Source organism: Nipponia nippon, unplaced genomic scaffold, assembly GCF_047370975.1.
Source record: "Nipponia nippon isolate SJK-2023a ecotype South Korea unplaced genomic scaffold, ASM4737097v1 scaffold_1, whole genome shotgun sequence".
NCBI classification, from domain to species: Eukaryota; Metazoa; Chordata; class Aves; order Pelecaniformes; family Threskiornithidae; genus Nipponia; species Nipponia nippon.
The window spans coordinates 56,929,526-56,945,588 of record NW_028262290.1 but is presented as its reverse complement, the minus strand read 5'-3'; the positions used below and the strand labels follow the sequence as shown (position 1 = coordinate 56,945,588).

Below are 16,063 nucleotides of genomic sequence, written 5' to 3'. Positions count from 1 at the left end.
AGGTGTTGCAATCAGCAGAGAGGCAAAACACATGCATACCTTTTATTCTGAGTGAACAGAATTACCTAAGATGGGTCATCATCTCAAATAATGAAAGCCAGCAGAAAGGTACCAAAAGGTCAGTTAGAAAAACAAAAAACACAGGATAAATGACATAGGTTGTAGGCAAACGTCTTGTGAATAAGCCACAAAGATTGGACACCACTGACTTTCAACACTGAAATGTGAGCCAGTAGGTTCCCAAGACTTAGTCCTTGATCACGTAATATACCTGCAACACTTGGTGACAAGATCTGCAAACGGTCACGTACAAAATCTGCTTGAGATTAAAAAATAATATTCATTTTCAAATGGTAGTGCTCAGCAGGACCTGATCAACAACATGGAAAGCTAGCACAAATGCATTAGTTTCAAGTTTTATTTCTCATGTTGGTGAAACACATAGCCTCTTCTCAAGAAGCAGCATCTGTAGAGCTGTTACAAACACATTTTGTACTGTAATACACCACAGATTTGGAAAAAGAACAAATAAAGCACAGGTTTCACACTGCACTTGGGCATACTGAGTCTTAAGTTACAGATAATTTAGACATCTTCTGATTTTACATATACATTGCATTGGCCATCACTCAGCCTTCATGCACAATTTAATTTTATTTTTCTTACAGTCAACGCTGGGTTTGGAAACTTTCTTGCTGTAAATGGTATCTTTTCCACTTTAAATCACTTAAATGATATTTACATAGTGTGCAAACTGCTTTGACAGATAGAAACAAACACTAACACATAATATACAGACAGCTTCTTCTATAGTTAAACATTTACTAAAAGGCAGTTAACATTCCTATCACACTTTCATTGCCTAAAATAGGAGAATAAGTTATATAAAATAGACCATCTTATTTTGAGACACTTCATTTCTGCAGATTTGGTCTTTGCAGCAACATTGCAATCAAAGATTAAGATTCTACTCCTAAGATTCAGAGAAGCCCCTTTCAATTCAATGGCAGCTTAACATCCTTAGTACAAGTTACTTTTTGTTTTTCCATACTTGGCACGGGGAAAAGAGAAAAAAGCTGGGGAAGTGGGAAGACAGTCTTGCACATCTATTTTTTTTGGCAATATGAAAAGTATGCTTTAAGAATCTAATGCATAAATTTTAATTTTTCTTTTAAGGGCCTGTTAGTGTTACAAGCACAGTTTAAATAAAGTCTGCAAGTTCTTTCACAGAAGCACACAAGGCTCTCATTTTTCTTCTTATGCATGTCATCTTCTCGGATATATACAGTTGTTCACACACACAAAAAAAGTAGACTCCTTGGGACCATTCAACAAAACTTGGTTCAGAATTGGAAGCAGCAGGAAAAGCTTGAAGAAAATTACTTAGTGTTCCCAGTGCTCCTACATGTGTGCTTTTTTTCCTACTTGTGATAAAGACTCCCCATAAAAAGTGCATGGTCACCTTCATGAACAAATCCAGAAGGCAGAAGTTGAGTAAACTGGATTGAGTTGCTCCAATGGTGAAAAAAAAAGAGTTACAGGAAAGTCTTCAAAACCGTCTTTTATGTATACTTGTAATCAGAGAAAAGCAACTCAATTCCCCAAATTTCATTTAGACTATTTATAGAAGAGCAAAAACTTCTATATACATCATTAATAACAAAGGGAAATTACCTGTCAGACAGTAAAGAACTACAGGTGTAGTCTCAAATAGCTTTAAAACCCAAGCTGATTATTACATAATATAAAGAGACAAAACTGCTTTTTGAATACCCATTAAATTGAATAATGTGACTTTTACAGCAGCCCTGCCTGCAAATCATGCTGTATCATTTGCTCCCATCACAATGCTATTGAGTACTATCCACCTCAAGGGAAGTGAGTATTAACCCTCTAAAAGTTTACCTTCACCATAATTATGTCCGACGTCAGTGTGTGTCAGACACATGCTTGATATTTTTGAAGACATCCAATTCCTTAATATGGCAGAAACTGCACCAACACTTGACATTGTGCTTTTGGTCTATTGTTTATTCAACTTTGGGCATCACTTATCACACACAAATCCCTGCTGGATTCCAAATGATCTCACCCTAGTGCAGATCTTGATTAGGTTCTTCTGAAGAAACAGACCACGGGTACAACTTCCAGTGTTGTCAACTTTTAAGCTAAAATGGTCAAACAAATTTAAGACACTACAGAAGCTTGCAAAACACATGACGATCTGAAACCAAATGAAAATAGAGAAGATGCATTCAAGTTTGGTTACTTTGGATTCTGAGCTAGTTTGAAAAATGCCATTTGTAAGAGATAGCTGTTCTATGCTTTGAAAATACAAAAGAATTAAGTGTCTTCATAGACTAGCGTATTGATTAGCAAATAAACACCTGGAACACTCATGAACTCAAACACCACTGAAACAGTCCACCTAAGTTTTTGTTAAACATTATCTTCAGAGCTTTATAGTCAATGCACACTATCTGCTACCTTCAGTTTCTTTTTTGGTTACAGCATACTTCAGAAAACACCGCTAAGAAAGATTGTCCACTCCTTCCATTCCCAAGGTGTACATTACAAACACTATGCACACATTTATTTCCAAAGATTTCACATCAATGAAGTTCTTAAGATGAAAGGGGTGTGTGTGTACTTTTAAGTTTGCAAGGTAGCTTCAAACTAGTTGGCTTAGTATTTTCCACATCCACATGGATACTGCTTGCTAAGAATAAGATATTAAAATAATATTCTGCGGTGGAGTAAAAACGTTGAAAATAAACTTAGTGCTCCCCCTACTGCTTATACTAGTGAAAAATCCTGCCTTGCATAGCCTGCCTTAAATGGTGTTAAACAGGAGATAAATAGCCAGATGAATGATCGTATATTTAACTCAGAAAACAAATCACAAACATATTACTGGGACCAAAAAGTGTCAGCTGTTGAAATTCAGCATTTAAAATTTTGTACCTCTCCTTACTCCAGTGCTTCTGGGGTTTTGGTTTCTTTTAAACTGTGCTTTTAGTAAAAATTTTTCCCGTCAACTGAAGGCAGGGCCCTGACAAAGCTCCTACCAGGTAAGAAATGAAGTCCAAAGATGTTTCAAGATGATAGGTACAATAATGCTTTTTCTCCTATATTGTATCCAGAAGTTGCCAAGTTAATATCAGGATTCCCATATCACAACTGCAATGAAACTCTGGTAAATCTGGTACCTTTGGATATGCTCAACATCACAAATAAGTCAGATATTTAAGACAACTTATGTCTGTAGCTAGCATAGTCCACCAGAATATTCATCCTCTTCCTCATCAGCATGAGAGCCCACTGCGGTTGGTCCTCTTGCTTTGTCTTGTGCAGCATTTGGCGATTTCTTCTTGATTCCACCTCCGGGGACCACCAAGGTAAGACCAAGCTTGGCATACTGACAACAACAAGGCAAGTTTAATTTCTGTACTATCACAGAAGTAAAATCTTCTTGAATTACTCTGCACAGAATTGACTGACGCTCAAAATTAACGAACAGGTAACATTCAGTACAGAAAACTGATGCTGCTTTCGGAGTATATTTTTCCAGCTTAGAATAAGCCTAACATTAGCTCATTTTTTCCTATCTCAAACACTCTGAGAATGGGATGTGAGATCTGTATCGATACTGCTTATTACAGAATAATTTGGCCATATCCTACAGCTTCTGTGGTTCAAGCCTTATGTAAAAAAAAAAAAAAAAAATTTCAGTATGCAGCTCTGGATACGTTATCTAGTATTAGTTCATGTAAAAAGTCTTAGAAGTGGTTTTCAGCAAGACTAGCACCTTAATTTTTACTATTCAACATAGTAATAAGTAAAATTAGTCAATACTGTTACAAAGTTTGGCATGGATGGATGCCTCCTTTACTTCACACCTTTCCTATCCTTATACTTCCTACCATTTACAAGTACAACTGAAAAAAAAAAAAAGGGGACACACCTACTTTCTCAAAATAGCAAAAAAAAAAAAAAAAAAAATCTTTCACTAACTAGTACCTTGCTAAGGAATAAGTGCTGAAAAAAACATTCAACAATGCCATCCTGTAGGCATCATATTCTGCAATGCTTATGCATGCATATCAGCTATATGGTATTTCTGAGATAAAGCATAAGCAGCAAACTCTTCTGGCCCCTAAGGAACGAAGCAGAAAGGAACTTAATTTTAGTCAACTCGTCAAACAAACTCAGCAAATCCATAACAAACTGTTCATTCACCTAAGCTTTCCCACTATCTGAAAGGCCCAACAATATGGGACTTAACATTGGCAGGCAGCAAAGTAAAGGAGCACATAAAGTTCACAAGCACAGGGTAGAATGACAGAGCAATTCGCAATAAATACATGGACCCTGCTCTTCTTATTTTCCTCTACTAGCAAAATCTCTCTCTCTACCTGAACAAGCAAAAGGATTATAAAAAAAAAAAATATCCATAGGAACTGTCCACTTACATCATTGTCCATGTATTTGAAGAGTGGCAAATTACAGACTTCAGAAACTTGATCCTGATCTTGCTGGTCATACCCTTCTAAAAGTTGCTCTAGTGCTGCACAGTCTTCACTTCCATTAAATCCTGGTATACTGACGGAAAGTAAGAGTTCATTTTGGGCATTTCAGCAATCGACACTCAGCTATTCTATCTTTAAATGCTGCTGATTAATAGCAGAAAAGCAAAAGCTTTTAAGAATCTGATGGACTGCTTATTTCACAAAACTGTTTATGATCACTTTGATTTCTCCAGGTACATGGATCATATCCCTAAAATTCAACTTTCAACAATATTACTTTGCATGCTGAGAATAAGACCACAATCAGAGTCAAGATGAAAAGAGAATATTAGAATTTTTCAATTTTTCCTGACTAGCCAATAAACTCTTCCTCCACTTTACATACAGAAAAATTCTGTAATGAGTTTCTATATAAAATACAAATTGAAGACTTGGAAAATATGAGCAAGATGTTTAAAGACTGATCTAAAAAAATTCTTTCTAAAAATAAAGTAACAATTTAACTTAGACATATGTTCAAGTCATTTCACTAAAAACACAGTTTAAGTAAAAAAATGTTGTTTCAGTATTTTGTTACTGAAGTCCTAATGAAAGCTGAAATGGAGAGTTGCTGGGAAAGCCTCTGGAAACAGGGTTAAAGACTAATCCAGATTTTAACACCAGAATTTTCTCCTGGATGTGTAAAGAATGCCTTCTTCATTTTAATGTATTCAACTGGACTACTTTCTGCTTTCTAAATTATCTTTCAGTTCAATCAACTATTTAAAAAAAAAAGTCACAAAAAGTACAAATTTTGCTTTTCTTCTTCCAATGCATGACAAGGGCAAGATCTCCTAGGTAGACATAATCAGAAATGTAGTAATTCACATGCTGCAAATTTTTCTTTAACAAAAACATTGAGATTAATCTTTCCCTCAATCGAGTCACAATACCAGACAGTTTAGTTGATTATACTGGAATGCTGCTATTGAGCATTTTGAGACTGCACTCCATATTTCCATCCTTAAACAGTAATAAAATATGGTAATGACAAGTTAGAATTTCAACTTTTAAGGGCCTCCACAGATGACATGGCAAAAGGATTCTGAAAAAATTAAAATTTAGTTAGCAACATCCAGAAATACCCACTTTTAATCCTCAACATTTGTTTACAGTAGCTAATCCATCTCTGTTCCATTTGAAAAAAAGACACAACCCAAAGGATATCAATAAGGCAAGAATCCCAGCCATAACAGTATTCCGCTCAGTTTTTAACAAGGACAAAAATGGGAAGACTTTCTAATTTCCATCTCATTTCACCTGTCGCACTTAACTACTTCTTTATGACTAACTTTTTATTTCAGGTTCATTAAGAAGAATCACCATGGTAATTACAGCTAAATCTGTTAAGAGCGAAAAAAATTTCTGATAGCCACCTACCAGGGAATGCTATTATTGTACTGTAAGTCAACAGAAGTACAGGCTTAAAATTTCTTGACAGACAGCGTTTCCATTGCTCTTTCATAAGAATAGATCTACATTAATGAAACATTCAGTTTTAAAAGTATAGGACATGAAGTAGACTTACCTATAGCTTTCCCTCACACATCTTTCTGCAGCAACATAATCATTTCTGTGAAGATGAACTAAGACTTGAGCAATAGTTTTCTAAACAGAAACAAAAAAAAAACAACCCGATGATTCTTTAAAAATGAACAGTAAAATATGAAAAAAATACTGGACTGCTAATATTTAGTGTGAAAAAGGTCATTACGATCTGCAATGATTCTAAGGTACTGACACAAGAGAGTCAGAACAACATAGTAAAACAGTAGTAAACCATATCCTCAGCTGGTATGAAATAGATTATCTCTTATAACATTGTAATGAACTGTTGCATCAAGCAACAGTTTTTGTGGTTTGTTATTTTTTATAACATTTTTATTTTTGATGTGTTTGTTGTTTTTGACGGCTCCTATAGATAACAGCATCTTATCTTCAACATTGTAGTAGTGAAAAAAAGCACATTAGAGGTCAGGAAAACATGCACTACCACAAATTCTCATCATTTAGCAAGAAACGTATCCCTGAATCAAGAGATACATATTGTCAGTCAGACGTCAGCTGTCTTCAGTTACCCAGAAAAACTTGAAATGCACTATCCCAAATCGTCACTTAGAATTTACCTTATAGCATGTTGGGTAATTTTCAATTTCCTTATAAATACTTTTTTCCTTTTGGAGAGACAATGCAGCCTCATCTAATCTAAAAAACCAAAAAACAGTTAGGAGTATCAGTGTCAGGAATACAGCATAACGGACCTGAGGCTAATTAGAAAGTGTTTAACTAACACACTGGCAAGCCTACCGGAATAAAAAGCAACACAACTAAAAATCAGCAGTAGATCTTCCTAACAGAGTAGATAAAGAAATATATAGTCAGCAATTCCTTTTGTATACATGCAGGCCAAGAACATCTCTGGTATTCACTCAGAGAAGCCTCATTTTTCATAACATTGTACAAGATGAATGCCTTGTTATGTACCCTAACAGATTTCTCTATGTCATGAGGACACTATAAGCTATCAGTAAGTCTGATATCCATGAACTATCAATATTAAGTCACAGCAACTGGTTTTGAGTTTGAATACTCTTTTACTCATCATATTAAACTTCTAGAAATTAGCAATAGCATGTGAGCTATAAAGCAGCAGAGCAACAAAGTCTTTCAGATGTTCTGAAGCTATGTTGACTTGCTTTCACAGAAAGACTTTCAAGTTACTTTGTAAATTTCCTTTCCTGACTAAATTCTGCAATGAAATAAAGTGTCTTAAAAGTAGCATTAGAAACCCAGACAATTTCTTAAAGGAACTACATGTTTCAGTGAAGCAAGTCTAAGCTGAACTGCAGGTCAAGTTTGATGCTAGCAATTAACAATTAAAATAAATTCCCATTGAGACTCCAAGATACACTCTTCTTTAAGAAGTCCAGAATCAGACTGCTGCAAACAGATTTCTTTCCTCAGGTTAGTCACCTAATTCCCCTATTTTATATTCCACAGCTATAAAAGACTTTCCAGTACTTTCTACATATTAGTGCTGGAAGAAAAAAAAAGATTTCCTGAAGTAGTTTAAGAATTAATGAAGACTGGTAGATGTGCTTTCTAGCTATTCAACAAACGCAAAGGAAACAAAGCCTTACAGCCCACATTCTCCCTTCCCAGAACACAGAACAGGTGATTCCTGGATGAACATGGCATATCCCACAGAACCTGAATTTTAGTTTGAAGTGCATCTCAAAGAAGGATTAAGTAACAGTATATAAACCCAACAACAGCAAGAAAAAAAAACAATGAAAATCACTATTAAAGATTCAATTACATTAAAAAAAAAAAAAAGCATAAAGCTATACCTGCGTCCTCTGACTAGAAGTCTTGATGCCTTCCCTAGCATTTCTAAAGCTTGCCGTAAACGTTCTTCATTCTAGAGAAGAACAAAAAGAATTCATGCATTCGTATTTCATTTGTATAGAATTAAGACCACTAGACCTTAATTTAAGTATGTCATCTGTAACTTAGAACAACTGTTAATTATTATATCAGCAGTTCACACACTCAAGGGAAACAGGAAGAATACTGGTGCATTCAAGTCCCACAGCCAGCCCCCATATGGATCTACAGAGCAAAGTAACATCAATGCAAACTTGCTCATCTGGAAACACGTGACAAGTGACAATAGAGAAGTACACCAAAGGCAGTAGCAAAAAGGCAAATCATCTGCTCATGGGATGAGTAGAGCATCAAGCAAACTCTTCTCTTCTGTGCCTTCAAGGATTTCAAACTATTTTAGACTCCAGGACTCAACAGCAGCCATGTTCCCTACCCTCTGGGCTGCCTAACAAGTGGCAGAAAACGTGACAACATACAATATTCAGATTCAGTCAAGTCCCAAACTGAGAAAAAGGCAAAGCAAACTGAGTCCTTTTATAATCTCGTTCTCTACGGCAGGAGAAGCCTTCAGCTTCATTCCTCAGCCAATGATGTGAAAGGAAGGACAAATAATTTAGAACCTAATCTTAGGCTTTTTCCTTAACTTTATAGCTGACCCTGAACACCAAGTCATGCATCTCTGAATACTTTCTGGGACTGGAAAGCTCTTCGCTGGGGGGAAAGTGTGAGGGGGTGAAACCAAGCCAAAAAATCCCACTTACTTCAAACACGGACGCTGCTTGCTGATAGAGCTGCACAGCCTTCTCTGGGCTCACATTTTCTATTAACCTGTAAAAAACATAAATCATTTCTCTTGACATGAAAATATTTTTTACCTAAAACCATCAAAGAAACAAGAAAGAAAACTAAAGACATACCCATGCCCTGCATGCATTCTAGCCACCAATACCACAGACTTACTTTCCAGCCCGTTCCAGTGCAATAGCTGCTGTATCTGGTGTCCCGTTCTCCAGGTACATCATACTGGCTTTCTCGATCAGCTGAACTGCTTCAGGGAGTCTCTGCATCTCCTGCAAAGTGACAGTCAGAGGGATGCTGCTGTCAGGAATTGTGCTTATGTACAATGAAACAAATCAAAGCAAAACGTAATACCTCACTTATTAAGATTCTAATTTTCATTTACAAACTTGTAAAGCTAGTGAATGTTGACCACCAACTCCGTAAAATTTGCTTGTAAATACCAAACTTTCACCTAAGGCATGAATCTGCGGTAGTTTAAAGCAGAAGTAGCACCACTCTTCTGTTACCCCCTGACATGAGGCCCTCACCTTTCCTTCTACAAAAGGAAAACATTTTTTTTTCCCCAATTACAAATGTCGCTTCCCTAACGTACTGAGGGCATTGGTGGGGACTAGGAGTCAACAGAAAAATATCACTTTAATATGTAATTCGCTTACATATATTTGTAAAACAGTCCAGTGCATAATATTCTTCACTATAAAACAGAACTTTTTAATAAAAACTAGTACATGAGAATACCTTTAGCATCATGCCAGCTTGTTCATAAGCTCTGCAGAGAAAAAATGTACAATTTAGTTAGATATGGTGTATTTCAGCAAGTTGTAGTTATGCAGCAAAAGCTAACATGCATCAGCTATCACTTCACTGTTAATACTTAATGCTTTTAAGATGTTTCAAATGTTTTATTTAATGAGACAGTGCATGTGTAACATTATCTTCCACAAATGAAGTACTTCAACCACACTCCCCACTACAAATCTATTCTCATGATCTAACCCACAGGTAATGTTTGGATAATCTGTCATTGTCTGCTTGCTTTGAAGTACTGTTTAATTAAAAATTTCTTTATAAACTCAACAGTGCAGAATTTCAAATTACAAAAAGTTTCTCTAAGAAAAAATATTTTATATGAAAAGGTGCTGAAGAATATCAAAATCATCATTTCTTCGGACAGCCATTGCAGGTTTTCAGACCTTCCTAGCCCACACTTCCATTAAACTGATTCTGAAACAGCAAAATCACTTGAATCATACCATTTACTACAGCGAGATCAAAATGATAGCTCATGCTTGTACCGTATGTTAGAAAATTTGTTTGAAATTACTCAGTGCTTCTCTACTTACTTGGCAGCATGGAAGAGACTGGAAGTAACATTGTCAAAGTCAAGGAGAAAAGCCACAAAAATATAACACAGAAAAATTAATAGTGTACAAAATCTTATACAAGTACTAGATTCAAAGCAAGGAATCCCATAAAGGCAAATTGAACCTACTACACTTGTAGGCAAGGTGTCAAGAATAAATGCTTCTAAGGACAGAATAAATGCAACATACCAAAGTATAACTGCATGTAAAGTTGTAAAAAGCACGTTTATTCAAAATATGTTCCTGGCTACTAAATCCTACTACAAGCACTGTAATGACATCAGAGTTGCATTTAGTTTATACTCTCAATTTGTGGGTATTTAAAAAAAAATAAAAATATTCTGAAGCAGTACCTAGACATCTCAGGCACGGGTCAGCACCTTATCACTCCAGATGTTATTGGAAACAACACAGATTTTCTAACCAAAAGAGTTCTTTAGTTTTCCCACTCAAAGCACACAGGAATACACAATTTTGTGAGACTGACAAAATGCACATATATATTCAATACATCTTCTACCAAGCCCCATTGTCCCATTCTAAGTAGCAACTAGTCAGCTTCTTGGAAGAAAGAATAACAATCAATGAAAAGATACGCTTTATTGTTTTCATGTGCCTCGGCTTCCCGTAAACAGGCTTCCCTTGCCTGGTCAAACTGCTTGGCATTCTTAAAAGCAACAGCTGCAAGAAACCAAATAAAGTTCTTATTTACAGCTTGCCATTTTCCTTTTTTCACCACTTCTGCTCAAGAATTTAGCCACCTAAAGATGCAAACAGACTCTTTAAATGAATGGCTACAGTTTATCAGGCTCTTCCAAAAAACCCCATGACAGTCCTTCTTGCTTTATTAGTCACTTAGTTACCATTAAAACCACTTGTTGTCAACAATACTTCTATAACATCACTGTATCACACACTGTGCATAATGTGTTTAGCTGGATTTTGGAATTCACTCATTCTGTATTTTAATTACAGAACTGCAGGAATGCGTATGTATATAGTTTTAATCATTAGAGGTTATACAGAATCAGTATGGCAAGAATAGAAGTGTACCATCAACAAAGCATACCTATAACAACTTCCACAACACAACCACTTCACGGCACAAAGAAAATTGTTTAAGAGCAAAAAGAAATTAACCAGTAGGAATTTTATATTCAGTGTGACGCTTGCAGTGGAAAAAAAAGGAGGAAAGAGATCTTACTATGCCTACAAAAAATTGGCAGCATCTCCCTACCTTACTGAGACAGTCTTTTTCAGAACATACTTCATAAGATAATGAAAAAGCAAAGTTCTAAAACCAGCTCGAATATTTGTTGGTTTGTAGGTAAAGTCACAGGATTTGCAGATGGACAAGTGAAAGAAGGAAAGCTTTGTTTTTATCACATGTAGTAATATACACAGTAGAAGTTTTAAGCTTGAAAAAAAAAAAAAACAAACCTGTTTTGACAACTGTTCTAGATTTCCAAGTACAATCTAAAATTTATTTTACAATGCTACTAAGAGTGTTTTTTTCTTGTTTCATCTTAATTTGTCTTCACAACAGTTTTACTTACACATCAATGTACTGAAAATACGTAAAATATTATCAGCAATTAAGCTTAAAGAATACTTTGGAACCATAAAGTATATGGCCATATTTACAGCCATACATACCTGCCTTCCCATATTCAGTAGCTGCACTGTCATAATCTGGTTTCCACTTTAAGAATCCAGTTTTCAGACTAAAATGCAAGAAGAAAGGCCTATTAACAATTAGTAAAGATTTTATGTTTTACCTTCAAAGCACTTCAGATATATTTAAACTTTTAGACTACCTCTGAAAAGGAGCAATTACCTATATGCCAATACTATGGTGACATCCCAACTGTAAAAATAAGTGCCAGCACTGGTTGGAATTGCATAAAGCACTGCAATGATCTCCCATAGTTACATGCCTCGCCCTAACATGCTTCTGCTGTCCCCAGAGAGTCTTCACAAGTCCAGCACCTCGACAGTAAGAAGTCAACAGAAGAAAAATACTTCCACCAACACCCACATGATATCCCAAGATTTCTAAGACCACAACACCTGACAATATTTTTTGTTAAGCATCATGAAGTTTCCAGTGTTCTTCTACAGTTATTTTTTGCTGCTTAGAATTATCAAAGACTCTCCATTGCACACACAAATGAAAGAATTTATTTACCAACACAAAGACAAAGCCTCATATGTCATTTCTATGTCTACAATAGATCATGACACTAAACGGCACCACACGCAAACACAGACATATATATAGGGAAAAATATATATTGCAAAATGAGGTGAGTCATCAGGCAATGTTGCCTTCAATATTATGACTTCCTCACTTCTAAAACAAACATAAAAATTACCATAACTTTAGAGTCCACTTCCATATTTGTTGTAGGCAGATACTTCAGATGTAATATACGCTTAATTTGGAAAAACAGTTGTATATAGACCCTACATTGGTTTTGCTGTCTTACTTGGACAAAAGCCACAGTATGTAACTCTAAAGCAAGCCTTTATGTTGTGTTATTTTTATCACAGGCAAAGCCTCAAATGCATTGAGCTGAAATACACAACGCTTTAATCTGCACACAATTTGAGATTTAGGCACCTTTTATTTCAAGTGTTTTCCAGGATAAGCTTAAAATTAATTCCACTGAAAGGCACTTTTATCAAGTAATTTGAATAAGATACTCTGGTATAGATTTTTTTATTCTGAGGAGGTCTCTCCTCTATCACAGTTTATACTTTGGATCCATGATTTCAGGATGGCCCGTCACTATTCTTACTAAAATTATAGCATCTTTGGATTTGTCAGCTCTATTACATCTATACTGTAGTCTGTGAAATTGAGACTTATGAGCAAAATGGCTATATTCAGTGTTAAAATTAGAAGACTATCACATTAGAAGACTATCACATGTAGACGTTAAGCCTTCTAAACTAAATGTCAGCACAGGTCTTTGAGGCTATCTAAAAAGAAACAATGACACATTTCTCATAGGCAGGAAACAAACACACACACCATCTCAGCAAGGTTTAGCTCTTCTATTCACCACAATCCCCATAACTCTTTTCTCCAGTTTGTCTTTCTCCCACTAACTTTAGCAGAAGACCAGAATTGACTCCCCTCCTTTTCGGTTACAGTCAGCAATAAAGGCTACACGTCCCTTAAGGAAACTGCCCAGGCTCCAGGCCTCTGAGCCATACAGCCTCACCGACACGACTTTTTAGTTTTAGGGCCGCTTTCTTCTCCCAATTCGGGGAAGAGGGGTGCCCTTTAGCACCCACCCCCTGTAGGGAGCGACCCCTGAGGCAGAAGAGGGGACAAGCAGCCATGTCCTCCCACTCCCCCCGCGCCTCCCTCCCCTTCCCCCGCGGTCACGTCGCCTGGCAAGTACGGGCCACTGCTCGGCCCCGCAGCGAGGCCGCCACCACCACCTCCCCCCAAGCCGCCCCCTACCCACCGCTCCGGGCAGGGCACCATGGGAATTGTAGTTCCCCCGGAGCCTCCGCTCTCCGCAGGGGCGCCGGGAAAACTACAACTCCCAAAAAGCCTCTGCCCCCCCCCCCACCGCCGCGGCCCAGGGGTGAGGACGGGGTGCCGAGTTGCCGCGCTAAGTCGGCGGACAGCAGCCCCAGAGCTCAGAAACGGCGGGGGAAAGCGGCCGCGGCGGCAAGCAGCTCGCCCCGCAGAGCCCCGCTCGGGCAGGAGGCGATACAGCGCTTCCATGGGGCAGGAGAGCCGGGCGGGCCTGACGGCCCGGGCGCTGAGCTGGCAGCCGTCGCACCCGCTCGCCAGCTTCCCCTCTCCTCTCCTCCCCTCCCTTCCCTTCCGCTCACTATTTCTCCGCTTTAGCGATGTGCTCCAGTGCCTCGTTAATCTTCTGCGCCGCCATCTCCCCAGCGCGGCGGGCGGGCCTGCCCCTGGGCGCTCACCGGTACTCCTCCGCCTCCTGGCGCTGCCGCTACGGAGCGCCGCAGGGCCCACGGGGCTTCGAGGGGAGGGGCTCGGCCCGCCGCCTCCTCACCGCGCCTGCGCAGGGGCGGCCGTTGGCAGCCGTTGGCGCGTCATGGGAGTGCTGGGTGGCCGAGCAGCTGTCATGGCGGGCGCGGGGGCCAAATGGGCCGCAGCCCGTGTTTTTGATGGGGGACTCTGTCTGGCTTCTTCCCCGGCATCCCTGTGGGTGGTATCACCTGGCAGGGGTCGTGCGGGTGAATGGTTGCCCGCGGTGTCGGGCTGTGCCTCACTCCGGGGAGCCGGAAGGTACCTCCAGTGTAGGAGCCCCCAGCCCTGTCCTGTCCAAGGGCAACAGAAGCTTTCTGGAAAACAGGAGTGAGCACAGGCCTGCGTTTCCCAGGGTTTTCAAAGGGAGGCCAGTTTTTGGTAGAAATGCACAACTCATGGGCCAAAGGCTAAAAAGCGCAGCCTGCCTTACTCCGAAAGAAGCCTCCAGAGGCCTTTTTGCTGAGGCATACTCCTCTGACTCGTTTGGTATTTGTTAAAGCAAGAGGCTGTATCCAGTCAGGTTGGCAGGGAAATCTAAAGCAGAAGGCGTAAGTGGTGGTTGAGCACACCAGAGCTGCTAACGCAGGCTACATGATCATACAGGATACCCAAATTAAACACTCAATAACTGAATTGAAAATGCTGAAGTCTGTGTTACTGCCCATAAGTCTGTCCAGTTACTATCCAGTTTCCTTGGCTCCTTTTGTTAATCTGAAACATCCTTGAGTAACAGAAGATCAGTAATTGAGCCCAGGAAGGTATTTATTCTCCAAACTTGGACATCATTATTGTCTTCCAGTAAGCTGAACAGGAGAAGTATTAACACGGGAGAAAGCAAAGTGAGAAGCTGGTTAAACTTGCAAAACTCTTATCAGAGCATAGGCGTCATTGAAAGTCCATACTGTTCATAGGAATCGGAGCTTTGCAATTGTTTCTACCTTAAATGGTGAAAAGAAGCAATAGTTACATGATTTGTTTTACTCTAGGTAGGCATCAAACTCACAGGTCTGAATTGCTCTGCCTTCCTTTTCCTTTTCCCACATTCCCCTGATGACATGGAAACTTAATTTTCTAACTTTGGTTCTTGCACTGCCCTTCAGAGGCTATCATCTGTTGCAGATGGTGGAAAATCCCCACTAAATCTTACATACTATTATTCTGTGTCCTAGAACAAAGTAGGAAAAAAGGTTGTAGAGAGGGTTTGGGTTTTTTCTGCTTTCAAAACCAGATGAGTGGTCACAGGAGTACTGGGAGAAAATAGCTAATCTTGCATAATACATACGCAAAAAGGTTTCTGGCAAGCACTCACTGGTAGCACGTAAAAAGCAGAGGAAGCTATGATCGGCGAGATGCCTGTGTCATCATGTCTGTTGTTTCTTTCCCTTGCTATGCCAGCCAGGATAGATCTGGCTGTATAACTATGAACTTGCTGCAGTGCCTTTCAAATAAACTTGTGTTAGCTGGGAGAATGAAATCATAGAACTGCAGCATTAAAGGACAGAATAATCTCAGAGTGTTCTTCTGAAGCACGCAGTTAATGACTTACTGTTTGTGTGTTTGTTTTTGCTACTGCTCCCGGCCTGCTGTGTTCCCTGGGTTATAAATAGCTGTTCACTTTCTAGTGAAACTACACATGTGCACTGCCTAGTTACACTATATATTGGAATGACCAGACGAAAAATTTCCAAGACTCATATTAAATGAAATAGGATATTCCTGGGTAGCTTTTATTTTGTAGACATGGAACCTCCGGAGATTTTGCGTCTGGGAAGGATCATATCACAGCATCTGGTACTTAGCTGTGAATTAGAATTGAGTGTTGAAAAATGACCAGGTACAATGTGAAAATATTTTACAGTGATAGCAGTTGGAGTGACAAACTTTTTAAAGTATAATCTTACAGGTTTTGTTTACTAGGCAGA

The 16,063-nt window shown here is 38.7% G+C and overlaps 1 protein-coding gene across 1 annotated transcript; it reads right to left on the bottom strand.

Annotated features, from left to right (window-relative positions):
• Window positions 1-403: 403 nt before the first annotated feature.
• Window positions 404-14,147, bottom strand: NAPG (NSF attachment protein gamma). The gene is made up of 12 exons (XM_087756809.1): window positions 13,976-14,147; window positions 11,777-11,844; window positions 10,717-10,801; window positions 10,100-10,117; window positions 9,495-9,525; window positions 8,916-9,025; window positions 8,717-8,783; window positions 7,919-7,989; window positions 6,695-6,773; window positions 6,097-6,176; window positions 4,473-4,602; window positions 404-3,418 (listed from the first exon to the last, which is right to left on the bottom strand). Exons 1-12 carry the CDS (start codon window positions 14,029-14,031, stop codon window positions 3,269-3,271), a joined length of 945 nt encoding a protein of 314 aa, XP_087612935.1. The 5' UTR covers window positions 14,032-14,147; the 3' UTR covers window positions 404-3,268.
• Between the last annotated feature and the right edge of the window lie 1,916 nt (window positions 14,148-16,063).